This window comes from Betta splendens, chromosome 4 (genome assembly GCF_900634795.4).
Source record: "Betta splendens chromosome 4, fBetSpl5.4, whole genome shotgun sequence".
Lineage (NCBI taxonomy): Eukaryota > Metazoa > Chordata > Actinopteri > Anabantiformes > Osphronemidae > Betta > Betta splendens.
The window spans coordinates 27,876,664-27,903,373 of record NC_040884.2 but is presented as its reverse complement, the minus strand read 5'-3'; the positions used below and the strand labels follow the sequence as shown (position 1 = coordinate 27,903,373).

Below are 26,710 nucleotides of genomic sequence, written 5' to 3'. Positions count from 1 at the left end.
AACATGTGGGTTAATGCGAAACAAGAATACACAAGCACAAAAAGGAGAAGGTTGAAGACTGTGGTACCTGTGAAGTGGTACAGCAGGAGTATTGGTCTCAGGCAAATAGTCCACCAGTGGAGACCAACAGCCTCCTGTTGGAGGGAAAGGAAGAGGCTCTGGCCGATTATGATCCATCACTTTCAGGCGCCAGTTTGCATACAGTGGCATTGAGTCACCTAGAGAAAAGAGAAAGGAATCGTAAATGTAACATACAGTTATTCTGAATAGTGTTTTAATGTGGAAGACTTTCTCTTACTCTTCTCTTCTTCATAGGAGCCTCCAGAGCTGCTGCTGTAACGAGATTCTAGACGATGGTGCTGGCGGTTTAGGTTACTATTCAGACCACTGTAGATATCCAGATGAGTGTAACTGCAGAAAGATTGTGTGATTTAAAAGAATAGTGTCAGCATTTTTTTCTACCCAGAGATAAAAAAATACTTTTTTAGGTTGATTAGTTGACACTTAAACCAGTAATTCAAACACCTGTTATAATTTTAGCTTTTTAAACCATATGAATCACAATCTTGTACCTACAAATACCTACATTTCTGTTAGTTTTAGCTTATACCTGTCCTCCATGTTCGAGTCTTTAACCTTGCTATCATGGTGACCATCGTTCTCTGGCACCATAGTATTGCTGCTGGAGGTAGTTCCTGAGAAGACAGAAGTAACCGTCCAAATATTGGAAATATATTATTTTGTATTTGAAACACCGAAATTACAGGGATGTATTGCAATTTATGCAGTCATTACCTGATGTGACTGAGGGGATCTTGTAGCTGGAAGTGATGCGATAGTAGGGTGGGTTGTCCATGTGAGTAACAGCTGAGCTAACAGGATCAGTCAACTCAAGCTCACACATCAACTCCTCCAGCAGCTGCATAGTCTTATCTCTGCCCAAGTAAACCACCACCCGTTTCACCTGAGAAGACACACATACAGCACATTCATAAGGCAAGTTGTGGACGGTCCACAAGGTTTTACAACAACATAATGTGTTGTGACTCACATAGGGCAGTAGGCTGGGGTCACTGTTGACTCCTGACATACTGATGAGAAAGTGCAGAATGATTTTCAGGTTCTTTGGCCAGCTGTCTGCCAACGTGGTCCAGACATTCTCTATCTCTGACCAAGCAAACTCATCTCCATACTGCAAAAATAAAACAAAGTTATGATCAATTCACTGCCTCTATCAAGATCTCCTAAATGTACGTCTGAATAAAACTAAATAAATGGCCCATTAGCTGTGTCACCTTAGCGGTCATGAACATGAGGTTGTTTAGCACCATGGTTGTTGCACGAGGGGAGCCCCAGCCTTCTCCACGGAGCCAGCGCCGGCTGTTGACCATCATGATCTCCCGTTCATGTGCATCCTCCTCATCCTCAACACTTCCACAATCCTCTGCTCGCCGTACAGTTGGTTTGAAGTCCACCAGCTCCACGTTGTTCATCCACGGTAGGAGGTAGTGCAACATTACTTGACGACCGCCAGGATGGGCTGTCTGGATTCGCTGGCTCACCTCTAAAGAGGGTTGAAATACATGTGATTACTGCACTGTGCACATTTAAAACTAAAAAAAAAAAGATATCACACTTTTGTCATGCAGCAAACCTGAGAAGATGGGCAAAGTGAGCTCTGGGTAAGTTCTCGCAAGCTCTTCAGACAGCTGGTAGTAAGACACTGAATATAGGTGAGGCAGCGGTGAGGGAGGGGTCAAGATGCCATCTGTTCGCAGGATCTCCAGTTTGTGGGCATAGCGAAAGAGCTTGGGTTCCAGGATCTATTTTTTTATATGAATCGTAGGAATAACCATCATTATACAATGTAATGAAGAGTGTCAAACTGTGTAGATGAGTAAAGTAGTAAAATTCACACCTGTAACAGTTGCATGGCCACCTCATAAATGTCTCTGGAAGAATCTGCCGCCTTAAACAGAATCAGGTTAAGCAGCACCACAGTGTCAAATTGGTAATCCCTAAGAGCAAACAAAAAACGATGGCTCAATAAAGACCAAAAAATCCACAACAGTCTTTAGAAGTTGGAAATGCAGGGTACCTGTTATGAAAGACATTAGCGATCGCCCTAAAGCAGCCAGCAGCCACACGTCGAGAACCAGTGTAACACCGGTCCACAGCCCAAAACATAAGGTTGCTCTGGTCTGGATTTAGCTCCAGCAGCAGCATCACAGCCTCACAACCCAGCTGGTGAACCTGGAGGATACCACAAACAAAAGAAGAGGTGTGATGGTGAGCATTTGCTTTACAGAGGACAGTGTTAATCAAACCATAATCAAAGTTGGATGAATTGTACAATCTCTCCTACCTTCTTGTCCTGAGAATCCAAGATGTTGTCCAGCCACTTGTAAAGGTAGCCATCAGAAGATAAGCCAACATTATCAGCTACAGGTCCACAACACAACACCGCTGACATGGCCTGTGAGATCAAAACAACCGCTTGGTTATTTTTACAGTCAGTGTGGGTTTCAGTGAACGGAGAAAGCTAACTGATATGTTTTATGATGTGTGTACCTTTAGTGCACAGTACTGATGGCGGTTGATCTGCATATTTCTGTCACTGTAGCGGTCCAAAGGAGTGAACATGATGCTGAAGGGCCCAGCCCAGTGACTGAACAGCATGAACAGACTGTGTCGCAGTGACTGCTGTGGAAAGATGGTCCTCCTCTGATGCACTGAGGACAAGTATAGGATGGAAGATATACATGAGAAACATTTAATTACTACAGAGAAAATTTAGTTTTTAACTGTAATAGGACAGATTTCAGAAGCATACCTGACACATTCTGTATGATATTAGCTACAAGTGCACTGAAGTGACAGCGAATGTCCTTCAGCGTGTCAGAGTCCTTGTCATTTTCAGCTTCGAGCAGCTGCCTAGTCAGATCAACATACTCGAGCAATGTGCCGTTTAGAGAATGGCTTTCTCCATCTAACCCTCCACTGGCTCTATAAAAGAAACCAACAGAAATGTGCTTTCAACAAACCTATATAAAACTCTAATTTTACAAGTGTGTGTGTTTATTGTTACATACATCTGACTGATGACACCAGCATCAGCGAGCAGCTCAAATATCCGGACCAGCTGGACCCTGAGGATGTCACGACGCCTGCGCCGTTTCATGTTCTGCAGAGGAAAGAGTGTTTAAACCTACAGTTGTGACAAAGTTCTTCTAAGACTTGAACAACAGCAAGCACTTACTTCAGGTCTTCTTTCTAGCGCCTCTTTTATGATGGGATTTAGTTCCTCCATCAACTCTCTGTGGGTTATGAAAGGCACTTAGCACGGTCATAGGTGATATTTATTATCTTTTTTCTATATGTTATTTACCTAAAGGCCATGGGGTTGGTCCTGCCAAGCCCCAGCACAAGAGACTCTGTGATGTCCATGCTCTCAGAGCGCATCATAGGAACAATGTGTTTAAACAGGGAGGAGGGGGACGGAGTGCCAACAATCTATTAACAGACATAGAAACACATGTAACGTGTGTGTCCTATTGTCATATTTCAGTATCTTTTCCAGGCTCTTTCCTGACCTTTGAATCATAGCTGTAGCTACTGTCCGGCGTAGACGCCAGCGTCTCAGGCGGGGAGCAGCGGACGGAGCCAGAAGCAGAGGATGAGGAAGTCATTGAAGAGGAGGAGGCAGAGCTGCAGCAGAGGATCAGGTAGTTCCTCCAAAGGCCAATGTAGGAGTCACTGCTGTTAAGACTGTTTACTTTTTTGGCATTGATGGGGCTGCTGCAGGTCGACAATCAGAAATGTTCAGAGATTATTCGAGGGGCCAAGCCCAGAAACAACGTGGCTGCCTTTAGTCACTCATATTTCATTTCAAACAAAATAAAAAAGTACTATTTTGTAGTACTTTTTGTGAACCTTTTAAAGATAGGTTTACAAAGCAGTTACTGTTACAGGAGAAACACGCAATTACAGGCAAACTAATACAAACTGAGAAAACGGAAGTCGAGGAAACATACTTGATGTCAACTTGTGGAGAAAGTAGTTGTAGACGAGTGTAGGCAAACATCCAAGCGTAGTTAAGAGCAGTGGGGCAATGTTTGGAAAGGTTCTCCTGTCGCAAGTAACTGGAGAAGCTGATGACCCAGGGGTCCTGGCCCTGAGTGACGTGGGCAAAAACCCAGATGTGCGAGGGGCTCACCACATCAAACTGGTGGCTGATAGGAGATGAGCTCCACTCAGCTAGTGCCTGGAGATCAATCCCACTCGGACAATACAGCAGGTTCGTCTACAAAGAAAACCAAATGTTAGGTCTCAGGATGTTAACAGGTTTAATTCTTAAAAAAGAGAGCAAAGCATTTATACCTGGTCAGCTCCAGTGAGATGAATGAAACTCTCCAACACCGATGCACTTAACCTGTCCATTACATCAATAGCCAACTCTTCATCCCCCTGAAAAGTTGGTGGAGAACAAATGTCAGAAAACAGAGTAGTAGTGTAAAAGCCACTCCACATTTGTGCATCCGCATTGAGAGCAAAATGTACTTACCTTTCCAATGCCCAATGCAGAGTGTAGTGCACGGACCTCTTTCAGCACAGTAACAGCCAGCCTGCGCGTTGCAGGGCGACAGCTACATAGCAACACCAGGGCTAAACCTTCCACCACGTGAAGCACACCTAACGGATGATTTCGTTCCAGACACAGAGGATGGCCTGCGCCTGAAGCCTGATGAAAGCACATGGAAATAAAATTACTACAAAATAGAAATGGTCTCAAAAAAAAAAAAAAAAAAAGAAAAAAAAAAAAAGAAAAAACACCCACTGACAAAACTTCACGCACTTACCTGTGTATCATGGCTTTTATTGCCTGACAGTGCCTGTTTCCACTGGCCCATGAGCTGTAGTAGCATCTTGACAGCACTGTCCAACAGGGTAGGGTGGATGTCGGTCACCTCTCGAACAATGAAATAGACAAAGCCTGAGAGCACATCTTCCCGCCACTCTGAGAAATTCATCATCAGCGCCTGAAGAGTTGCATAGGCAAGGAGACGTAGCTCCTCATCCATGTGGATGGTCAGTCTAAAAATAAATAAAAGGAATGTGAAGGATGAAAGATATTGAAAAAGATCCAGTAGATGCAGTGATATGTCTGCAGAAAGGTGGGAGAGGATGGATTACTTGGCTAGAAGCTCTATTAGATCTTGTCTGCTCATGCCATCTGGTATCAGTCTGGGGATGGCAGCCACACACGTACGAAACAAATCGATCTTTGGCTTCCTTTCTCCCCTACAAGACGAACAATTTATGAAACTCTGCACCGGCTTAGAAGCACGCAGAGCCACAGACAGTTAACACGCCATTTACAATGAATTCCTGTGGCAGTTACATACGTTATCATGTCCTCAGGCTCCTTGTTAGACATCTGTACACTTGTCATACTCATGGAGCGTCCCACCTCCTTGTCCAAGTGTCGAAGAATGTTGTCTAAGGCCTTCCTTACTTGTGGGTAATACAGTGACATGCCTGAAAACACCCAGCAAAGTCATTACGCTCACAGTAAGAAAAAAATGTCCCCATGTAGTCAGCTGCTGAAACTTAAACTTACCTATAACCTTGGCTTCCTCGTCTGTGAGAGTGGTGTTAAGGAAGATTTTTTTGACACGCATGGTGTTGCCAGAAGGCATGATGATTCCTGTCGTAGGCATGGGAGGCTCCCCATCTTTCTGCTGTAGGCTGTCAGCGATTACCAAAAAGGCTCGCAATCCAATATTCATCCTCTGGGGGAGGCAGATGGAGAGACAAAATGAAAGAACCCATCGATACTCCAAAGATATTATCCCAAACCTTTAGACATTACCTCTGGATTGATGGTAAAGGTTTTGTGAGACTTGCCCACACAGAGGAGGTCATAGATAATCTCTTTCATAGCAAAGTCCAGTCTTTCCTGTGGCAATAAGCAAACAGATCAGACACACAGATTCTACTTGCCTATACACCTTTCAGCTTAACTAAAACAGTGTTTAAGTGTCACCTGAGCTATGAACTGGATGATCTTGACAAAGATGTTCAGAGGCGTGTCCCTTGGCACCACGCTGCGTGAGCCTTTAGGGAAAAGTGCTGAAACAATGCTGAGCAGCCGACTACAAGGAAAGACAGTAGATATTTGCAGGCATAATTAGAACCAAGGTTATTGTTTATATTACTTGTGAGTTTAAGTTTGTGCATGAGCACTCCAAGCATCACCACCACCTGACTCTGCGACTAACCTCTGTGTGACAGTATTACTCTCACACTTGATCCTGATGATGTAGACCCAGAGCAGTCTGTAGAGTGACTCCAGTGCTACACGGGACATTTTGGGGTCTTTGTTCTGTGGGAGTGAAAAAAATAACTCACTCATTATCAGTTTACGTTCATGCATAAAGTTGACAGGTCAGGTTGATGCTATTTAAAAAAAAACAGATGAAACATAAAAATGCACCAACTGTATATATGACTAACATCGGCCTGTGAAGCTATACAGAATTAATTAGATTCTATTTGGACAAAAACACATACAAGAGTGCAAAACATGGTGATGGACCAAAAATGTCCATACAACAGCTTTACCTTGTTGGGCTATTGCATGTTACAGTTTGATCAAACTGCATCAAGGACCAATTACCTACCTCTACGCCTTGCAATCCAATGACTTTTCTATGGTAATTAAACTACAAAGCACTGAATGTTCATGACTGGTGGAAAATAGCTGCTAATCAACAAAAGGTTATAAACATCTAAATACACAACACAGACCACCATGGCCTGAGCCTGGCTCAAGAGTGGCACAGCTGTTTGAGGCCACGGTGACAATGTATGTGTCTACACACTATGGCTTGGTATAAGCATACTACAGCATGAAGGGGTAAGCTATCAGAGATGTCAGAGGCTCAAACCAAATAAAAATACTTCAGACGTTACATACAGATCTTAGCCACTGCCAATTAACAACTTAAAATGAATGAATATAACACTCAACCAATGAGCCAGCCAGTTGACATTAGAGATGACTATTGGCAGGTACTGGATCACGCAAGAAAAAAAGCACAAGCACAGTTTAACTGCTGCCAGACAATGTATCAACCTGTTAGCAAGACGCAAAAAATTAGACAGTAGCACTGCAACACACTGCAAACTACTTCACAATAGCCATTTAACATCCACCTGCCTCTGGTTGGGGAAAAACACTACAAAAGAACTATTTTGGAGGATTTTAATTAAAAGGTGTCTGGTTCATAATATATTTGTAGTCAGTAACTGTAAAGTATTACTAGTAGAGATGCAGATGACTTCAAAAAGATACAGATTCTTGATTAAGATCCTTGTAAGGCAAGTATAAATACAGCTGCACACACATTTAAATTACTTAATATTTTGTATGTTATTAATAATTACTATTAAAAAAACTCTGCCCAGTGACAAGTGGACTAATACAACTCTGTAGATGCATGTATTTACTCAATGTAGTATATGCATGTATCAGCTAAATATGGTTCCCATCTGTAATAAACATAAGGATGTCAGCAACAAAGCCTAAGGTAAAATCACAACGCCAAAGTAGTCCATGTGTTTCCCTTCACTGCCTGAAGAAGCATGCCAATGTCACAACAGATAACATCAGAACATCTCACTTCCCAATTGCCCACGTGGGCAGAACTGCACTATTGTACATCCTGGATGGGTGACCGGAAGGGAGCCTCAGGCAGGTCACTGACACCAGATAACTCACCTGCAGCGTCTCAATCTGCTTTCGGATGCTGTTGTTAGACGGCATCTGGAGCGAGTCAATGTGAGAAAAAGATCATACGACAGGAGACAAAGAATGGAGGGTTGGGGAGGGACACATGCAAGTTAGAAGCAAAAACAAAAACTAAATATGTGACAAGAGCATTTCAAAGCATTTTCACTCTTGTCTGTGGTGGTACATAAACCAAAACTAAATTCTTGGAATGAAAGTGAAAGAAAATGGACTTTTGTACATGCCATGTCATAAATCTGTAAGTATAATTATTAGTGGCATGTTAGTAATACTGTAAAGTCACAGTCCATTTGTGACCAAATCATCCAACAAAGAGTGAACAAAAAATTTTGTAATGCAAAAGTAAACCAGCTAAGGTGTGTTGTGGTGTGGAAATCAGACAGTGGGACAGCAACAATAGACACAGAGAAGCAGTAATGATGGGACAAAAAAAAGGACATTTAAAGACGTGAATGATACTGAAAGTCAGGAAATGCCTGGCTCCCTATGAATACAACAATCGGCAAGACCCAGACCAGCAGTTCCTTTCAATTTATGTCAAGCAAGCTTAAGTGTGTTTTAACCCTGTGGGAATCACACTTTAAAAGTGGGACCTCACTTAAATAGCCCAAACAATCTCTTTTAGCTTAGTTTTGTATAGTCTATTAATTTCTTTACTTTAATCCATGTTTAAGTAAAAAAAAAAATCTAGCTATAAAGATAAGTAACATGCACATGACTTGCGAAAACCAATCATTAGTAACAACATTAGAGACTAAGTTACTTGTACTCTACACTAATTTAATTTGTGTTTTGTCACTAATCAAAAATAATTTGTTCAGCATAGTAGAGAGGATTCATATATTGCAGAAATATTTTCTTGGAAGGCTCATTGTTTTAATTTAGACATAAAAAGCTGACATTAATTATGATTATCACACTGTGAAGCCCACCTATAACCCTAACATGTTTTTTAATCAAATAATCCTTAGGATAATTCCAAATACCGGCCACAGGATTAAAACCACTGGTTGAACAATAAACCCAAAATTACTGAGAGCGCTGCTACAGTCGAGCCATCACACAAACACACTGAACTATCTCAATCAAAGAATCAGCATCAACACTGAGGACTGATTATGGCTTTCAAATTAAGCAAACCTAAAACAATTACAGTGATGAAAGCGAATACTATAATGGAATCACTGAGAAGACAGACAGCAATTCAAAGCCACTGGAAACCACCATCACAACGACAAATGGAAACTCTAACCACCACAAGATCATACAGTCTCCACAAAGGGTAATCAATGTAGAATGGAAGAGACAGTCATTGAGTCAGTCAGTCAGTGACGTAGTCAATCAGCCTCTAGGATGAACTGGCCTCGTGATGGTCAGGGACAGGAGGAAGAAAGTAGGTTTGATTTGTTTATAATTGGATTGCAATGAATCATAAAAGACCTCAGGTAAAACAGCACTTGAAGGACCATAAAAAGCAAGGTGTATTACCAAATATGTTAAACATGTTTAGGGTAATAACATACAACACGCAAGATAATTTTATTAGCGTTGCCGATTGAATTCTGTGATATTACTTGTAGTCACACTAGTAAATATTTGTTACACCTAATAAACCTCTATTAAAGGTTTGCATTGTGTCCATTTTGAAAGTTCTTCCACTTACAATCGATTAAGAGCTATCGTTTTATAAAATCAAGTGCTATTCCTGTGCAGATCTGGTTGTTGATAATGGGAGGGAAAGTACATTATGAACTTCAGACAGAACCACAGAGCACACCCCTTTAGAACTCAATATCAGATCAATCGTGAAGCATATAACCATCAGTATCATGATAACAATATGTCATTTCTTTTTTGCAAAATACATTTGTGATACATTGATTTATTTCATACAAAGAGTGCAGTTTGGTAAATAAAAGCATCAACATCAATGTTATACTCTGACCAAGAACACCTAATTTAATTTAGGGTTATATAACATGAGTCATAAGATTTCTGAAGTTCAAACTGACTTGGCCAGTTAGGTATGATGTCCTTAAAACACTTTAATCTGAACAATGCAGTTATTGTTCTATTCATTAGAGCTACTGAATACACATTAGCTGAACTCTACTGGGTGTGAAGGCTAGGGCCGATAATACAGTACGTTACCTTAAGGTGTGAAAGGCAGTTCTGGAGGAAGATGTGCCAGTTGTTGAGGAAGAACTGCTTCTGACTAACACACAGCAGGCATGTCACCAAGGGATACAGAGCCTGGGAACAGTCAACAATGCATCACAAAATGAAAACTGTACTCATAAGTTGGGCAGTTAAAGGGTTAACAGGATATTTATCCTGTAGGTATTTATTATACGTCAAACTTTTTTGTGTTAAGAGGCCAATAATAATGTTGACAAAATACAGGAAGAGCCAAACACAAAAGGAGGAGGACATAGTACAGTAAATAGTGATTGGATTGTGGAGAACATGTGCTCAGCTATGATGGTGGAATTGTTACCAAAGAGTGCTTCTTTCTGGAACTCAGGTCGGACGTTGTCTGATACAGCATCTCCACAAAGTTCTTCAGACATGGCACGTTGACTTCATTTTTCACAGCCTAAAAGGTAAACACATTATTACCAAAGACGTCAACCGCTTTCAAAGAGATCACGCTAATTGTACTAAAATTGTTGATTGCTACTCACCGCAGCGACAGGGATGAGGATCTCAACAAAAAGGCCAGCTAGAGCGTGCTTTATGTCCTTATCCTTAACTTCCAGAAAATACTGGGCACACTCCTGAGAAAGAACACAAAGTCTCACATTCACAAGAACGGACATAAACTGTAAAGATAAACACAAAGTCAAAACTTATTCAGGCCTAATAATGCTAACATAAACTCTCAATAGAGAACAGTGAATGTGTTGCTGTCTAGAGTTTAATGAAGAAACTACTGCTTTATTCACAGCCTTTAGTAAAACCTGAAAGAAACTTAAACTTCCTTCTTGGCACATGTCACCCATGATAATTACTTATCTAGCTTTATGATGTTGTTACAACATGAAGCTGTTGTTACAAAGCATGGCTGAGTTTGAACAAAGGGTTTAGAAAACATGTATATCGGCCACACTCGCTGTAGATAAACTCACACCAATATGAAAGTAGACAACCATAGTTTTACCTGCATGAACTGGAAAGAAGCCTCAAAATCCTCCACAGGATACATTTTAACCCGGAAGAATTTCATGCCCATGATGAGACTAATGATGCTCTGGACCACATAGGGACTCTGTTCTTTTTGTCTGAGCTCCTTCAGTTCTGTGATGAATTTCTTCCTCACTGCCTGAAATCTGAGGACACACACAAACACATTCATTAATTTAAGCTTATGAAACACTTAGACACAATTAAAGATGAAAAGTTTTATAAATTTAGGCAGGGCATGTCTTACTTTGACTGTGTGAGGACTCCAATAACCTCAGCATACAAATCTGCAATGATGTGAACATTGCCAGTGTTGGGGCCACAGTATCTGTAAAATAACAGAAGTAGCTAAATAAGCCTTTTTAAAAAAAATAAAAAAAGTTACCTGAGGCTGACTAAAGTTTCATAATTAAAGTTAATGTTCTTTCATTAATAGTCCCCATTTACAAAACTACCAGTGACACCATGACATGAATGATCCTCCACTGCCAAGTCAACCTTACAAATTAAAAGTGTCACGGTAGAGTGTATACTCATCAGCATTCTATTCTAACTGCGTCACTCGTCAGACTAAATGCTGATACTTACCCCTCCTTGTGTTTAAAGTGCTTGAATGCCAGGTTTAGAACTTCGTGTACTGAAACATCTGGCACTGGATGAAGAGGAATCTGTAAATACATAATCATTAGCTTTATTAGAAGTCTCCATTCTTTCTACCATTCACCAGCTTCCCTACAGGAACAAGGCCAAGAACAACTTAGCTCTGCTCTCCAGGGACTGGCATTAAGTTCAGTGTTGTTTAGATTTGGACAGCCCTCTTTAGAAACAAGATCATTTGGGAGTTGGTATAGAGTCATTGGTTTATTTACTTGTTCCTCATGTGCAGGAAGATCCTACTAAAAAGACTGTAGCTCGTTTCAGTATCATAGAATCCAAAGCTTGAAAAGAGTGGTCTAATTAAATTACTTGGTAAAATTTTCTTTACTGTCCGGCACATTCCAGCCCTTTAGCTGTGCCTTTTCACTGTGCAACAGTTCCATTCACCATTTTAAAAGGAACACAGCCTTCCTGTCTTTTAACTAGTATAGAAAACATTGCCAACAAGAACGATGGTAATTTAGAAGGAACACTACTAGAATGTGAAAACCCATTGGACTTTACAATAAATGATGACACATCACCCTCTGTGATGTGTTAGAATCTATTCTTGTGTTAATTTCTTTATGACTAAATGATGTGGTATTTTTCTATATAAAAGGCAGAACAGAAGTGACACCTATACCAAATATTACAGGTGCAATGCTTTTTGTCTTCATATAAAAATAATCAATAGTCCTATAGTCACAGAAATATATTCAGACGTCATGGTAAATCAGCAACAACTGTAGAGGTACAGACAGACAGACAGACAGACAGACAGACAGACAGACAGACAGACAGACAGACAGACAGACCTTACCTGCTTTAGAACTTCCACTAAAACTAAACAAAAAATGAAATCTATGGCTAAATCCCTCCGTTCCAGAAGGTAATCTTTATCCCGGTGCTGTTCATCTCTAAAATGTGGTGAAGAAAAAAAAGATTAAAAGGATGTGTTAAGCATAGTTAATCTCAAAACAGAAAAAACATTAAAATGACTGAAGGAGGGCCAACTTACCCTTTGGACTTAGTACTGGAGCGAGGCCTGTACTCATAAGACTCATCTTCAGTACCACTCTGCCGCCGGTACCAATCAAACAGTGTGCGCAGTAGGGAGGGCAAACAGTGTTCTGCTATTGAGCTCATAGAGCTTATTAACTGAAAAACAATTTATAATAGCATTAGACTCTCCATAAATATGAAAAGTATACATACCCACACGGAGGGTACATAAAACAAACAAGATGTGTGTTGAGCATAAATAAAGTGACAGCTGTATTCTTAAGAGACAAGCTTACAATAAACTGTTTTTAAATAATACATAAACATGAGATGAGGTGATCGGTATACATAAACTATTTAAGCCTAAGTGTGTTTGTGTTTAAGGACAAGTGCAACATGACAAGTGAGGTGGATGATTGATGCTAAGCAGGAGCGTTATGCAACTGCTCCCTCTGCCCTTATGGTGCCAGGCAAATACACTCTAGCACCAATGCTGATTTACTGCTGAGGATGACACAGCAATTCTACACCTCACTTTTGCGCTCACTACACCCGTTTTCTCTTGCTCATTCACAAAAGGGACAACTGGATCTATAGCACTATATCCTCACTGGCTTTGTGTTGTGCTTAACAAAGCACTTTGCAGCAGCCAGGCCCATTGTATAGAGTTCTGCATCAGCTACAGATGATGGACAGACAGGCCATTGAGTGGGGGATTGATTGGGCGGAGCTGGGTATTCGCGCAAACCACACACACACGCGCGCGCACGCGAGGGACAGCTACTCCTAGGGCTGGAAAATAATTCTGTCACATCCACACACATATACATGATACTGTTTTTGCATTCTCACCCATGGCTATAGCAATACTGACCTGGTCAAACTGTGCATCTTCGCCTCTCTGGAGGGACCGCGACAGGGTTTTCTCCTGTAAAAGAGTGAGAGCATAAGTGTGTTACTAACCCTGCAGTCTGTACTTGCGTAACAGCCAACTGCGGTCAGTCACACGGCACACCTGATGATGAGCCAGCAAGTAAGGGAGAATAAGAGTCATGCTTTACTCTGGTATATAAACTCAGTGAGGGTCTGAATGAGAGTGAGGACAAAATCTAGAGTAATGAGATTGCACAAATTCAAGAAAATTACATCATATCACTTCACCTTTTTTCCTGAAGTGAATAAAGTTAAGGCAGTTACTTGCAAAAGAGCAGGGGTTGTTATAGTACCGCGTACCACCACACATGTTGTATGTCTACACTCATTTCCTGAGTTTCTTAACTCCTGATCTCAAGCCTTGTGGACTCACCAGGGGTTCAGCCATCACTGTCTCAATCTTCTTCTCAGCCAAAACAGCAAACTCTGCAAACAGGCTCTTGATGACAAACTCCCCAGGCTTGAGCTCGGGGTCAACAGTAATGCTCGACATGACGGCAATGTTGTGTTTCTCCCACGACTGGGAAGTCACAGAGGCAGGGGCACGGCGTCTACTCACGCTGCTGCTGACTGGCACAGAAGCTGCAAAGAGGGCAGAGGGCACAGGTTAGGAAATGATATAGGGTCACAGTCTTGTTAAGTGTTCAGTGTCACACATACTGTACGTCAGAATACAAACAGAAGTACACGGGAGAGCAACAAAGAAAGCGACAGATATTCCAGAGCTGATTAGAGAAAACATACAAAGTATATTTGACTATTAGTATACAACTTTTCAATGCATTACACATAATAGGCTCAAATATCACTGAAAAACATAAAAGTAATCCTGTCTTGTTTAGAACAAAATAACTTACCTTACTACTAATGTACTAACACCACATATACAAATGTATAAACATGCCAGAACTAAACTACAGTATTTATGCCATACCTCAAACAAAAAGGTGAAGAAAGTTCAAACCCACTGAAATAATGAAATCCTTAGAGCGTCTTTCTAAAACGTTTTCATCTACTGCCATCCAAGGGAGCCTAGCGCAAATTTGCATGTGGCAAGACCTTTGGCCATCCTATTCAAAGAGCATAGGCAAATCATCCTGTTTTCCAGTGTTGTTAAGATGTCTACAATTTTTCCAATTGAATCTTTAAAAGAACAAAAAAATAATCAATTGATTTGTGTCAATGCAGTGTGCTTTAGCTTTACAATACAAAGTACAAAGGAAATTAGTATCTATTCAAAAGGTATTAACTCTAATTATGAAAGCACTTTTAATGCTAGGACTATGACACAACTTCCAGTCTAGTCCTCAATGGTTACAGTCCAGCCAAGTAGATAGTTAGAACTATCTATAACTATCCAGTAACATCTCTACTGAGAAAAGCTTTGATCGATTTATTTTTGGAAACACTCATGTATTTAGAATACCCTGATAACCAGGGAAAAAAAATATGCAAAACATGTTTGCTCAATCAACTATTCAGGAAGGTGAGTCTCTTTAGATTTGTTTGTAACGATACTGTCTGTCTGGTATTCAGACCAGTTGGAAAACAGAGACCAAGACTAAAGCGAGCTAAAACATGAGAGATGTTAGCCATCAAAAATTGCCATGTGGTACAGTGTCCCATTACACGCTACTACTTACAGTAACATTAAGCAAAAACTGCAAAGTGTGTTTGAAAACTAGTGACCAGCTACGTAAAGCATGCTTGAAGATAATGTTATTGTCTTATTTCTTGAAGTAAAATATGAAGCAAAAATGTAGAATGATTAGTAGGAAGAATATTACAATCATGTATTGCTTTATGATGCCTGTGTGTAACTGCCACAATTAATTAAATAAAATGTGTATTGTCTTATTATGAAATTGTGTGTAAAATGTATTTGTTAAAATTCCACCACCATATCTGCAGTATGACTACATGACTTGGGCAACTATGATCTCCAATAATTTAATAAAACTTAATGAAATAAAGCTCTAAGACAGTTTATATTGCACACCACATTTCATTAGAATTAAACTATTCATATTCGACAAAAAGTAGTGTGATAAAATGGCAGAGGCAGTTTAATAGTGTTAGCTGTGTTTTGGCCATGTTTGGTCATGTCAAGCAGCACAGAGAGCCTTTCAAGCAATTCCCTCTTTGTTTACTGTGCTTCACCAACACCCTGATGACGTCACATAGCAGGCTCCTAGTACCCAATCAGTGCTGTGTCCTTAGAACCCCTCAATGGTTCTTTTATGTCCCACTTTGGATAAGCTGGATTGTTGACTAGTTGACACAAATGAATACTTTAACACTGTACGTTTTAGTTAACAGCAACACTAGGGCGATGGGGAGAGCAAGAATCCTTTTTCGGGGCCTTTGCACTGCCCCCTCAATCCCTCTCCATGTAGGACATGCCCATCATTTGTGGCATACCGAAGTATGATTTCCTGCCAAAGCTGACCTTATTGCACAAGTCTTAGTGACGCTTGCTAACCTCTCACCATTTTAAGCTATGTTTGCTCCAAGTAAAACTTAGTGACTCATGTGATCCCAATGTCATCGTTAGTTTCCCATTCAAAGCTGAATGCAAAACTTTAAGCAAGGTTTGCTAACGATATGTAAAAAAAGAGAGGCCTGTCGTATACTTTAAAGGGAAGCTGGGTGCAGTCACATGACAGGGAAAATAAATTGCATAGTGCTATAGACACAATGTTTTGATATGCAAAAGGTGTATGTTACTATAAGACATTAAATGTGCTATTACAGGCCTCACTAGAATTCAGATCCTTTTGTCTTTAAAAGACAAGCAGCACTGCAAATATAGCTGTAAGTCACACTTTGCCAGAGTTGTGTTTATGAAATGAGTACACTGCAAAGTTACAACTATTACACCTGTGGCCTCCACCCTGTCACAGTTAAAATAAAGCTCTGCCAAATGCCTGCTTACTTCCCCTGCCCAGACAACCAGAAACAACAGCACAAACACACATACTGCTGGAATGCAGGGCCCTGAGTGTGTCCATTTTCTGTGAAAAGAATTAGTGCTAAAGTTCACGTGGTGCAGAGGCAGTTTTGCTATTGTGTCTAAACATGCTCAGTCTCTGACGAGTTACTACTAGTTCACTCTTTATAGAGACCAAATAAAAATGAATCAACAAGACAGATAGGCAACGCTAATGAACATGGACTGAAAGTCAAGCACGTGTCATATTATATATAATAGTATATAAATGCAATGCAATTTAAACTCAGCACTTTTACTGTATAGTTTTACAGTACAGGTCCTGGTACGATGCTTGGACTTGATGAGTACCATCGTGCTCTGCAGAGTACAAGTGCAAAACAATGACTTCCGAGTGTTTATGGGAAATAGGTCGTATTATCTCTAGGCCACTTGTGAGGAATCGAAACAAGGCCAAGCACTTGTGATGGGCCTTTAGAAGAGGCTACTGTACAGCAGACCACCACTGCACACCTTAACAGTCGTTCTGCTGATTGGAGTAGTTTTTTCCACTATTTACAAAATGATTTTTCTCAGATGATTACAAGTATTACTGGCTTTTCCCAATTGGGCTTTAGATACTCAGCTGATCCAGTTTTCACAAAGCATTTCAAATTCCACACATGCTGCTGTGTTAACAAGACAGAAAATGCTCACATAAGTATTTATCTCCATGTTTACATGTACGTTTCCTAAATCCTAAAAATGTGGTCTCTAAATAATTTTATTCCACAATAGGGCAAGTATATACAACCTCCTCTCATTGGCCATTATCAGATCTATAGACAAACCACATGTTTAGACTAAAAGATACAAACACTACACAGAATGTAAATGAAATTCTTTTTCTAAAAGTAAGCAAACCATGGACGTTTTCTAGTCCAGGTCTAGTCTGTAATCTTGAAGTTTTCTTCCTACTAAATGCTTTTTATTGCTTGTGTGAACTCCTGCCAATATCAATAAAACACCTGGTTGATCAGAATACATGAAAGTGATCTGACAAATCAATACACTGTCACAGAACACTTCCTATACAACCTGTTTGTGTGCATCATTATATACAAATATCAAATGAAATTCTACTAACACAACTTTCAGCAAACAACCAAGCTTGGAGATGAAAACTGCGAGAGCACATATTTAACCAGACCTCTGAAAGGTTAAGAGCAGATTATCGCTCCCATTTTAGCCTAACCTAATTTTCTTATTTTTTACCTTTGGTGAACTTCTAATACTCTATGATTTACTATTTTTAAATCAAAAGGTTTCAGAATCTAATTTGGCCATTACCCTTTTGACCCCAAGTGAAACAAAGATTGTTAACAAGGTGCAATACCTTTCACTTCTAGATAGTCTTAAGGTTACATTGTGCCCTGCACAGATATGAGGCACTGAGCACAGACACAGCAAATCAAAATAACACACTACATATTTATGGAACTGCAAATAAGAGCTAGTTTATTATGATTTTTTGTTTGTTTGTTGACATTCCCTAAGAAACATCACAGCTTGTCAATGCACATTTTACAAAATTCTCTTTTTTGATATTGTTTTTTTTCAACAGTGGAACCCTTTATGGAGGCACTCGAAGATGATGCACCCTGACATTGGGCAGCTTTTTTGTGTACATGGGTATGTTTGGTAACATTTCAATTTATATTAAAATTGTTTTCTTTCTTTATCTTGTTTCATATCCAAAATGCTTATTCTTTTAATTCGAATTAAAAAAAATTCTAAAAAAGGTTAAAAAAAACAAACACACACAAAAAACCTTATTGCTGCTAAAACTGCAGCCATAATGCCCTGTGGTCGGTTGGGACCATCTTTTAGCATCAGTACCCTACAGTAACAAGGGATTTCTCCTAAATGTTGGAGATGCGACTGTAAAAGATGCAGTCCGTTCACACGAAAGGCTCAAGGAGAGTCCTCAGTTTTCTCCGTGGTCCTCTATCCTGTTAGTGCCTCAGAAAGGTGTGTCTCATCTGTTCCTGGAAGTACTGACAATATCTGAGGCAATGCTACCACTGGTCACAGAAGCCATAAGACACTCACAGTTTTACAATGTGTTTTGTGCTAATATTTGATGAGAATATTTTTCTTTACATCTGCAAGTATACACACATACAGTATCTACCTAAAATTGTATTTATTTTGCCACAGGTGTACTACTGTACAATGGATCTATAGTGGCGTTTGCCATTCATTACTGACTGGTAATATGATAGAAAAGATGCCAGTTTCATCTATTTGCATTAAATTTAAAACAAGCCATGTTCGTGATGCGATTTAGATGCTGTGAAGCAACTGTATATGATTATATACATGCTGAGCTATTAAAGAAGGCAAACTATACATAACTCTCTTTTATAGATAACAGCAATATTTGTGGTTCTGCAATCTAAGTAAAGCTATCTGTTGTAGGCTATGTGAAGCTCACTGTGTAACAGCTGTGTGGGGATCCAGGTCAATGACCCAAGTCTAACTCAAAACTTGTAAGATTTCCTTTTTCCAACTCTATTAAAAATCCATCACACACACAAAGTGTTTTAAGTCAATTTGCACAGAACCTGTTGTTACTGTATGCAACACAGGAGCAATGAATCAGCAGTGGAAACGGGTTAATTAAGATTGCTGCTCCTTGACATCTACCTTTATCCATCACTACATTTCAGCAAGGATGAAGAGACAGCATTTTATCATCGGATGTGATACGGACTGTATGGAAAGCTAATAATAGGAGGAATCCAGAAGACAGATCAATAGCAGGGAAACATTAGCTGCACCAGATGGAAGGGGAAGAGGGTTATTAAAGGAGAAGCAAAAAGAGAGCTGAATACTAGCTAGAGTGGAAGTACGATAGGCTGGGTAAAGTGATACTAAAATAAATAAATAAACAGGACTAGGACGGGAATACTAATATAGAGCCAGGAATAGCCAAGTTCATTTGTGTTATGCATTAACGAATGCTCATCAATAGAGACGCTATCTGTGGGACAACCAGGAGCCCGTACAACAATGATAAGCTGAACAAAGAGGTTAAGTGCTGCCTCCTGCATACACATCACACCAGCCATGCTGAGGTAAACATAATTAGTCAACCTGAAAAGGCTCAATAACCACCAAATGTCCAATAACTGACTGCATGCAGGCATATACGAAACGCAGTCTCCTGGATGTGTGTGAACAAAAGTGTGATGTTCAAGTGTTTTTATGCAAAGCTGCTCGCAAGTTTGGCACGGGTACTTACAGCTGCTACTCCAAGACTTGAGGAGAGATTTGATGCTGATCTCAAAGAAGACAGAATCCTGCAAGCTCAGCATAGTGGTACTGAAAAGTTTGGCTTCGCTAGTAGCCAATATTTTACAGGGCTCCTGTCACTTTAATCCTTCCTTTAGACCTTTCAAACTTGCAGCACCAGTGATCTGAAGACCACCGCCAGGACCCTGGACAACTACTGAGTTGAGAGACGAGAGAAATGATCAGTTTGTTTTCTGTGCTACCTAGTTCCTAGCAAAACTGCAGTTGCAGAAGACGGGAAACAGCATAGCCTGGCTTTTATTTAGAGAAGTATTCCACCCCAGCGCCTACTGCTCCATAGCCAATCCACAGAGTCTCTCATCCTGATTTCAGCAGAGAAAAATCCAGAAGGACCAAACTGCGTGATAACTTTTGCTCATAATAGGAGAGAAAACGGCAGCAGGAGTTGACGATGCCAGACTTGTCAATGTACAGCGATATTCCCTTTCCTCTTCTCTTCCCGTGTGTTTGCCTGTCGTAGCCCACTAGCACTGTCAGCCGCCCTCCGCCCCCCACCAATCTCTCTCCTACTCCATTCGCTCACATGCAGCCCCTCCTCCTCCCAGCCAGCGCTTGTACTTTTACTGATGCTTGCTCATTTCTCTCCCAGTGAGAGAGGACTTGTTTCAACAGCAAACGGGGAGGCGGGAGCAGGAGTGTGGGGGTGGGTGATGTCATCAAAATGCTGCGAGTGTTCTCTGGCCGTGGTTCAGCAATGCATACGCATGTCAGAGCTGCTACTGTGCTGCCTCTCCACTGGTCTATCAAAACCACACTTCCTGTATGCTCCACAGCAATACTGATGCGTCATTCCTGACTGCAGTAAGAGGGAAAGGAAAGAACAGGAGGAAGGAAGCAAGAAAGCAAAAAAACACTGATCACTAGCTTTCCCATAAATACTGTAACAATTATTATCATATGCCTATCCATCTCTTTAACACAAAGTAAACTGCTGAGCTGCACTCAGACAGATTACAAGCTACATTAAGATATTTCCCAAAACCAAACAAAAAGATATCAGTAGGGGGTGTCCATCAGTTTCTAATGGCAGATCATGAAAACAACTGCTCACCCCAAGTGGATATACAAGCATTTCCTCACTGCTGTTCACAAGCTATCAGACAAAATTATGATACACTAACACACTACAGAATGCATTAGTGTGCAACCAGCGCAAACAAACAGACACATAGGCCCGTTTCGGGTTTAGATATTTTAATCATGTGTTGATGGTCATTTTTTTCTTCCCAGAGACCAATCCACATGACACCAAGCTGTTTGTAGTCAAGGGCAGGATTAAATTTGTTAACAAAATATTCTGAGGGGAACATCACTGGGAAGGCTGGAAAGACAAATGCTCTTTGTCTCCTTTTAGTTGAGTCTTCACTTCTCCCTCGCCCTCAGCCTGTCCCTTCGTCACATGCCCTCCACTATACAAGTTATGCAAAATGAGAGCGCTCACTGCAAACAAACAAAACACAAGCAGACGCTTTGTCAAGCTTTGGCTGGCGCTGCCCTGATGCAGGCTTCCACTTTGCGACTGTGTTGTAAACAACCCAAGAATCTTTATAGCCCCATTGCACATTTGAAGCAGTTACATATTGCCCCATTTAGTTGCTCTTCTGCCTACAGTTAAATGTATTCTGTAAATTTTGAATTATTTCAGTGTTGCTAATTCTTGGCAATTCACAAAAAGTCTTGTTTTAAAAAGGTTAAAGACATTTTATTCAAAATTGTATTAAAAGGGGTTTATCAGGGGGAGGAGGAAAGAAGTATTTCTAATCAGTAAACATTATTTTTTAAAAACAGGCCAGTTAACGTACAAACAGATAAAGACCTCTGCAGGGATTGTTGTCTGTAAACCAGCTTTACTAAGAGTAGAGAGAAATCACAGACATCACGTCTCTCAGTCCATTAGAGCAAAGATGTGCTGTCACAAGTTGAGGACTCGCAACAAACAACATTATGACTGACTTCCTGTAAAGAATAGCTCACTAATAAAATAATCTCTACCAAATATACATGGCAGGTCATAGCGGCTTCATTCACAAAGTGGAAGCACTGATTGACAGTTATTCATACTGACTGCAGACAGTACAGGAGAGCCTCCCAGGAGTCCACAGGGTGGAGGATGCATTTCCTGTCCTAGCCTCTCTGAAGGGCAGTGGTGGAAACAATAATCGATAGGAGCTGTAATTCAATCCCTGACCTCCCCGGTGCTGCCTGGGCTGCAGAGGACACGCCATTTAGATCCCCAACAGCAATCGGGGTATGCAGCACAACTCAGCACACCTCCTTACCTCCCACATGCTCCCTTGAGGGAACCAGCTCTCACTTTTACTTGCTCATAATCACAAAGACACAAATTCTGCATTTTTAAAAGAAACATTTGAGCATATTTCCAACAAACGTAATTGGGGCAGTGGTCAACTTCCACGGTGTAATTCTTTATTCCTCCAGAAATTATCAAGTTTTATAAGTAACCTTGCACAAAGTACAGAAACATATTTTGCAAGCTAATTTCTTACATTCGTCCAGCACAACACAAAGGCCAACTACTTTTAGCAGAGTCATTCATGGGTCAGAAGCATATTGCCCATGAGGAATGACTGAGCAGAACACCAGGCAAAACCAAATTAAAACTCATCTTGACAGATGTACAAGAAGTCAGCTCATTACTCAGAGCACTTAAGATTGCACTTGAGCAAACTTCAAATTGTTCACCATGGATAAGCATTTATTCTGTGAGTGCTGACTGCAGAACAATGATGTACAGTATATGTCTTCCTAGCCAAACAAAGACTACTCTGCCAACAGATGCCATTCACAAAACCAACTCTGTTAATAAGTAAGTCCAGCATGTTTCAAAAAAACACCCTATGGTTTGCTCAGAATAAGGTCACATTCATGTGTTCAGCTGCACACACGTTTTCACTGACATGCTCCAAACACTCCTACAACACAAATAGGAAGCCTGCTGCACCCATTAACTAAATACTGTCCTAATCAAACCCAGCAAATGGGTTATGTCACTCTGTGCAAATAGCAGGAAAAACCCACTTGCACCACCTTAAAAACCAATCCAGGCTCTGCCAGCTCTGAAACAAGGGAGTGGCACGCAGCTCTGATTCACAGGGTAACTTATAAGGAATGAATATGGTGCTCCACCATCTGTAGATCTCCCTTCTTAGCTCTGCTACGATAGGAATCACATCACCTCTTACAACTCACAGCCACCAGCATGATGTGAAAGAAAAGATAGAGGTTTTTACTATGACAGGCCATTTTATCTCACCGAACTTGAATTTTTACACATGTATCAGCAGATCGCCATCACTCTGAGCTGAATTAACATGTTACTACAGTTACTGAAGGTATACGTTTTGGGTTTTAGAACTCATCAAATCTCCAAACCAGTGGACTCTTTGGTTGTTACTTTAGGTTAGTGTAGCTACCTGGTTAATCCAGCTCTTAGAGGCTAACAGGCTAGGTGAGTACAGAACAGAAGAAAGCTCAGTCATGCTTTAGCCATGAGTAAACAAGGAGCAAGCATGCTCTGACAGGTAGCACTGAGGGAAAAAACATATATTGGGAGACTTTTTGGGAGAAAAATTCATCACCCAAGTGCTGGTGCAAACAGGCTGGCCTGCACACACAGACATAATTTATGTGTGTACACATGCATCTACTAAACCTTTAAGTACTGTTTAACTACACAATAGCAGACCTACTGCAAAGGATTAACACTGTCAGCAAAACTCAAGCTTTAGTACCAACACACAAAATAGTGCTACAGCCAGGTACAGATCTTTGTTTTGTTGATCTAAATACAAGTCCAAGAAAGTCACCATTTGCATGGTGTGATTCAATATCACTTAATGAATTTTTAAGTCTTTCCTCCTGTATAACCTATATTTGTATAAGGCATGTTTAAGCAGCAGAATAACCTTTATATTAAACACCACATCACGTTTAACACAACATCATCCATTCACTGGCCAGCAAGATGTAAGAAAGCTTCATCTCAGACAGTAGTTTTCTTCCCGTTAGACAGCATTTATGTCACTAAGTGTATGGTTGAACTTGCAAGAAGCCCCACAAAGGGATCATCTGGTACATAGCAACACTCTGTTATAAAAATAAATTATGCAATTGAAAAGGAAAGAAAACATGATTCACCACAGGTTTCTTGACTCCAAACCACACTCAAAAGAACACACCCATTACGGATTATATCACCACATACTATACATATGTATCATACTCCATAAGTTGTTAACGTGTTTGCAAACAATTATGTCACTATACTGATGTCCACTTACTTTCTCTGCAACTTGGTGCTGAGCAGGTTGTATAAAATCATTTAGGCAAAACTTGTTTTTCGAACGTAACCTGAAGCTGTTAGCAATTATGTTAATGAATCAGTTGTGCAAAACACTGTATGTTTATGAAACTGAACCGTTTGCTGAGGTAACGCTTTTAATAAACAGAAACAAACCCATCTTAGACTATAACGTAGTCCAAAATCTACTTGATTTAGTCAGAGTAGTGTGTCTGTACCTCTACACATCTGACAGAGAATTCTCCCTGCACCAGCTAATCTCAGTTCTGTCTGGTTACTGATGTGAGGTCATACTTTGGAAAGAGAGTTGGCCAACTAGGCGGAAAAAATACAATACAGAAGTTTATCTATGTGAGCCAAGAGTGACAAGTTCAGTCACTTAACGATGAATCTGCAACACAATCTGAGAAACCACACAAGCCTTCAGCAATATCAGGTGTGGGCCCGACACCAATGTATATACAGTACTCCAAAATACAGTCGCCTAGCAGATAAGCACATAACCAGGACAGTAAATTACTGCATCAATACACACCTTTGAGTCGGGGTCGGTTAGTGCGAGCAGGTCTGGAGGAGGCAACCTCTGAGTCTGTCTCAGTCACTGGATCTTCTTCAATGGTCTGCCCCATGGAAAGCAGGCCCATTCGCTTCATGCGAAGAAGACGTGGACCCGTGTCTCTGGGCAGCGCCCCAGCATTTTCTGTTGCCCCCTCACCTGAGATGACAGCTGGAACCAGGCTCCTCAGAAACTCCATGGTTGACAACTTTTTCAGTCTTTCACTCAGGTGCGTAGTCAAATAGTCTCTGCTGTTCCATTATATTGTAAAATCTAGCCGTCTGCCTCATCTGTCCCACTTACGGACAAGCAGAGATCTGTGCCCAGCTGTTTATCTATATGCAGAACTTGCGCACAACCTCTGACAGGTTCTGACAGAACAGAACCTCAACTATCCACCGGCACTCTAAAGCTGCATGTCTGGCCTAACGAGTACGGGAGAAGCCGTTTACCGTAGCAGACTTCACATGACAGTCTTCCTCACCTGTTTGCTCACAGTAAAGTGAGAAAGCAAACAGACATGGCACTTTTCGTAAGTCGTGATGCAATTGTGAATGGGCAGGGCTATGTCTGAGTGCCAGGCACTATCTGGGGTGGGACTAGAACATGTTCCACAGGAGATAAAACAAGCCTGGGCCACCAGCCAATCACAAGGGAGACGACACCAGCCACACCTAGCTGGCCTGTGGTGCTCATCAGTGTAAGAGATCCAGAGAGGAAGAGGACTGACAGACATTAAGTAGCAAGCCTCCATGGACGAGGATATATTTGCTTGCCTGCGGGGCTACTGATAGCCCTTATCATAGTTACAATGTATTTACTTGTTAGCATTCATACTGAAGTGTTTGTTTGTGTGTACCCTTCCCTTTACTTTCACTTCTGCTCAATGTTGCTGAGCTCCAACAGAGAGAAGCAGAAAATGATGGGGTCTGTGAAACAGGGTGATGCCAGACTGCTGTGCTCTGCTCGCCTGCACAGCTTGTACCTGCAGCAATCCCACACCCGTCCAAATATATTTAGATGGGAAGAAAGGCAGACTACACTGCGCTGATTCTCGTAAAAGCTCGCCACCTAAAGAGATCATCAATTCTCTATTCTGTGGGAGTGAGTGCGAAAATTAATAGGCCATCTAAGCACAAACACAGCCAGTGCTCAATAAATACAGCATTTGAACGCAACAACAATTAGAGATGACTTTAGTACTGCTGTGCACCAAACTGCTTTTAACACCTTTAACTATTAATTACTACAAAGTTTTTATAAAGTAGAGGCTATGCAACAGAAAACTGCACAATACTTTTTATATCTATTATTAAAACTTGCTCAAGTATAAGCCACAGCTAAAAATAATAGTGAGGAATAAAATAGAGCTAAAAATAGAATTGTGCTAGTTTAGATGAATAAATTGACAAATGTAGCTAGTGCTGTCTACTAGTTGTCTGCACAGGCAATAATAATAATACTTTGCATCATGCCCAAAAATGATTGGTAGATGCATATGCTAAGTCAAACAGAAGAAACAAATCAAACCAAAAGAACGTTTAACATGTTTACTTAATAAATCCTTGTTGAACAATTAATGTGACCCTGGATGTCTAAGCAATGAATGGTTTGATGAGCCTTTGCAACTTAAATACCTAGTCTGCTGCAGGACTATTATTTTGTTTTGATGTGATGAAGTTTTGTTATTAAGACAATAAGAAATGATGAACAACATAATTTGCACACTGGAGCAAAAAGTTAAATACTAGTTTTTAAAAGGGGAAAGATTGAGGCCTAAGCTAAGACGCAGAGTAGCACAGCAAAGACAGATGACTGATGAGGCAAAGATGGTCATCACTCTGCCTGAGCACCACAATGGTCAGTGGAGGCAACAGTGGTTTGATGAGGACAGGCCTGTAGTGTGGCTAAGCTAGAACAATACCCCTGCACTGGAAGCCCAGATCCCAATCAACC

The 26,710-nt window shown here is 40.7% G+C and overlaps 1 protein-coding gene across 12 annotated transcripts in view; it reads right to left on the bottom strand.

Annotated features, from left to right (window-relative positions):
• fryl (furry homolog, like) overlaps window positions 1-26,710 on the bottom strand; it is a 48,883-nt gene that overhangs the window by 16,316 nt on the left and 5,857 nt on the right. For 4 of the 12 annotated variants that reach the window (XM_029146229.3, XM_055508136.1, XM_029146234.3 and 1 more), the window contains exons 1-38: window positions 24,734-25,293; window positions 13,944-14,152; window positions 13,512-13,565; window positions 12,654-12,793; window positions 12,456-12,552; window positions 11,585-11,664; window positions 11,244-11,324; window positions 10,974-11,142; window positions 10,498-10,590; window positions 10,311-10,409; window positions 9,965-10,066; window positions 7,784-7,828; window positions 6,282-6,385; window positions 6,047-6,155; window positions 5,873-5,959; window positions 5,621-5,792; window positions 5,406-5,538; window positions 5,194-5,301; window positions 4,860-5,094; window positions 4,565-4,741; window positions 4,381-4,467; window positions 4,035-4,303; window positions 3,594-3,798; window positions 3,389-3,513; window positions 3,260-3,317; window positions 3,093-3,184; window positions 2,834-3,006; window positions 2,572-2,732; window positions 2,366-2,476; window positions 2,099-2,253; window positions 1,919-2,018; window positions 1,655-1,823; window positions 1,296-1,564; window positions 1,052-1,192; window positions 796-964; window positions 611-695; window positions 299-411; window positions 68-218 (exon numbers count right to left, since the gene is read on the bottom strand). In XM_029146229.3, the coding sequence (XP_029002062.2) occupies window positions 68-218; window positions 299-411; window positions 611-695; window positions 796-964; window positions 1,052-1,192; window positions 1,296-1,564; window positions 1,655-1,823; window positions 1,919-2,018; window positions 2,099-2,253; window positions 2,366-2,476; window positions 2,572-2,732; window positions 2,834-3,006; window positions 3,093-3,184; window positions 3,260-3,317; window positions 3,389-3,513; window positions 3,594-3,798; window positions 4,035-4,303; window positions 4,381-4,467; window positions 4,565-4,741; window positions 4,860-5,094; window positions 5,194-5,301; window positions 5,406-5,538; window positions 5,621-5,792; window positions 5,873-5,959; window positions 6,047-6,155; window positions 6,282-6,385; window positions 7,784-7,828; window positions 9,965-10,066; window positions 10,311-10,409; window positions 10,498-10,590; window positions 10,974-11,142; window positions 11,244-11,324; window positions 11,585-11,664; window positions 12,456-12,552; window positions 12,654-12,793; window positions 13,512-13,565; window positions 13,944-14,152; window positions 24,734-24,953 (5,147 nt within the window). In that variant the 5' untranslated portion in view covers window positions 24,954-25,293. Of the gene's footprint in view, window positions 1-67; window positions 219-298; window positions 412-610; window positions 696-795; window positions 965-1,051; window positions 1,193-1,295; window positions 1,565-1,654; window positions 1,824-1,918; window positions 2,019-2,098; window positions 2,254-2,365; window positions 2,477-2,571; window positions 2,733-2,833; window positions 3,007-3,092; window positions 3,185-3,259; window positions 3,318-3,388; window positions 3,514-3,593; window positions 3,799-4,034; window positions 4,304-4,380; window positions 4,468-4,564; window positions 4,742-4,859; window positions 5,095-5,193; window positions 5,302-5,405; window positions 5,539-5,620; window positions 5,793-5,872; window positions 5,960-6,046; window positions 6,156-6,281; window positions 6,386-7,783; window positions 7,829-9,964; window positions 10,067-10,310; window positions 10,410-10,497; window positions 10,591-10,973; window positions 11,143-11,243; window positions 11,325-11,584; window positions 11,665-12,455; window positions 12,553-12,653; window positions 12,794-13,511; window positions 13,566-13,943; window positions 14,153-19,806; window positions 20,354-24,733; window positions 25,294-26,710 lie in introns of those variants that run through there. The other 8 variants (XM_055508140.1, XM_055508141.1, XM_055508137.1 and 5 more) reach the window with 5 other exon arrangements.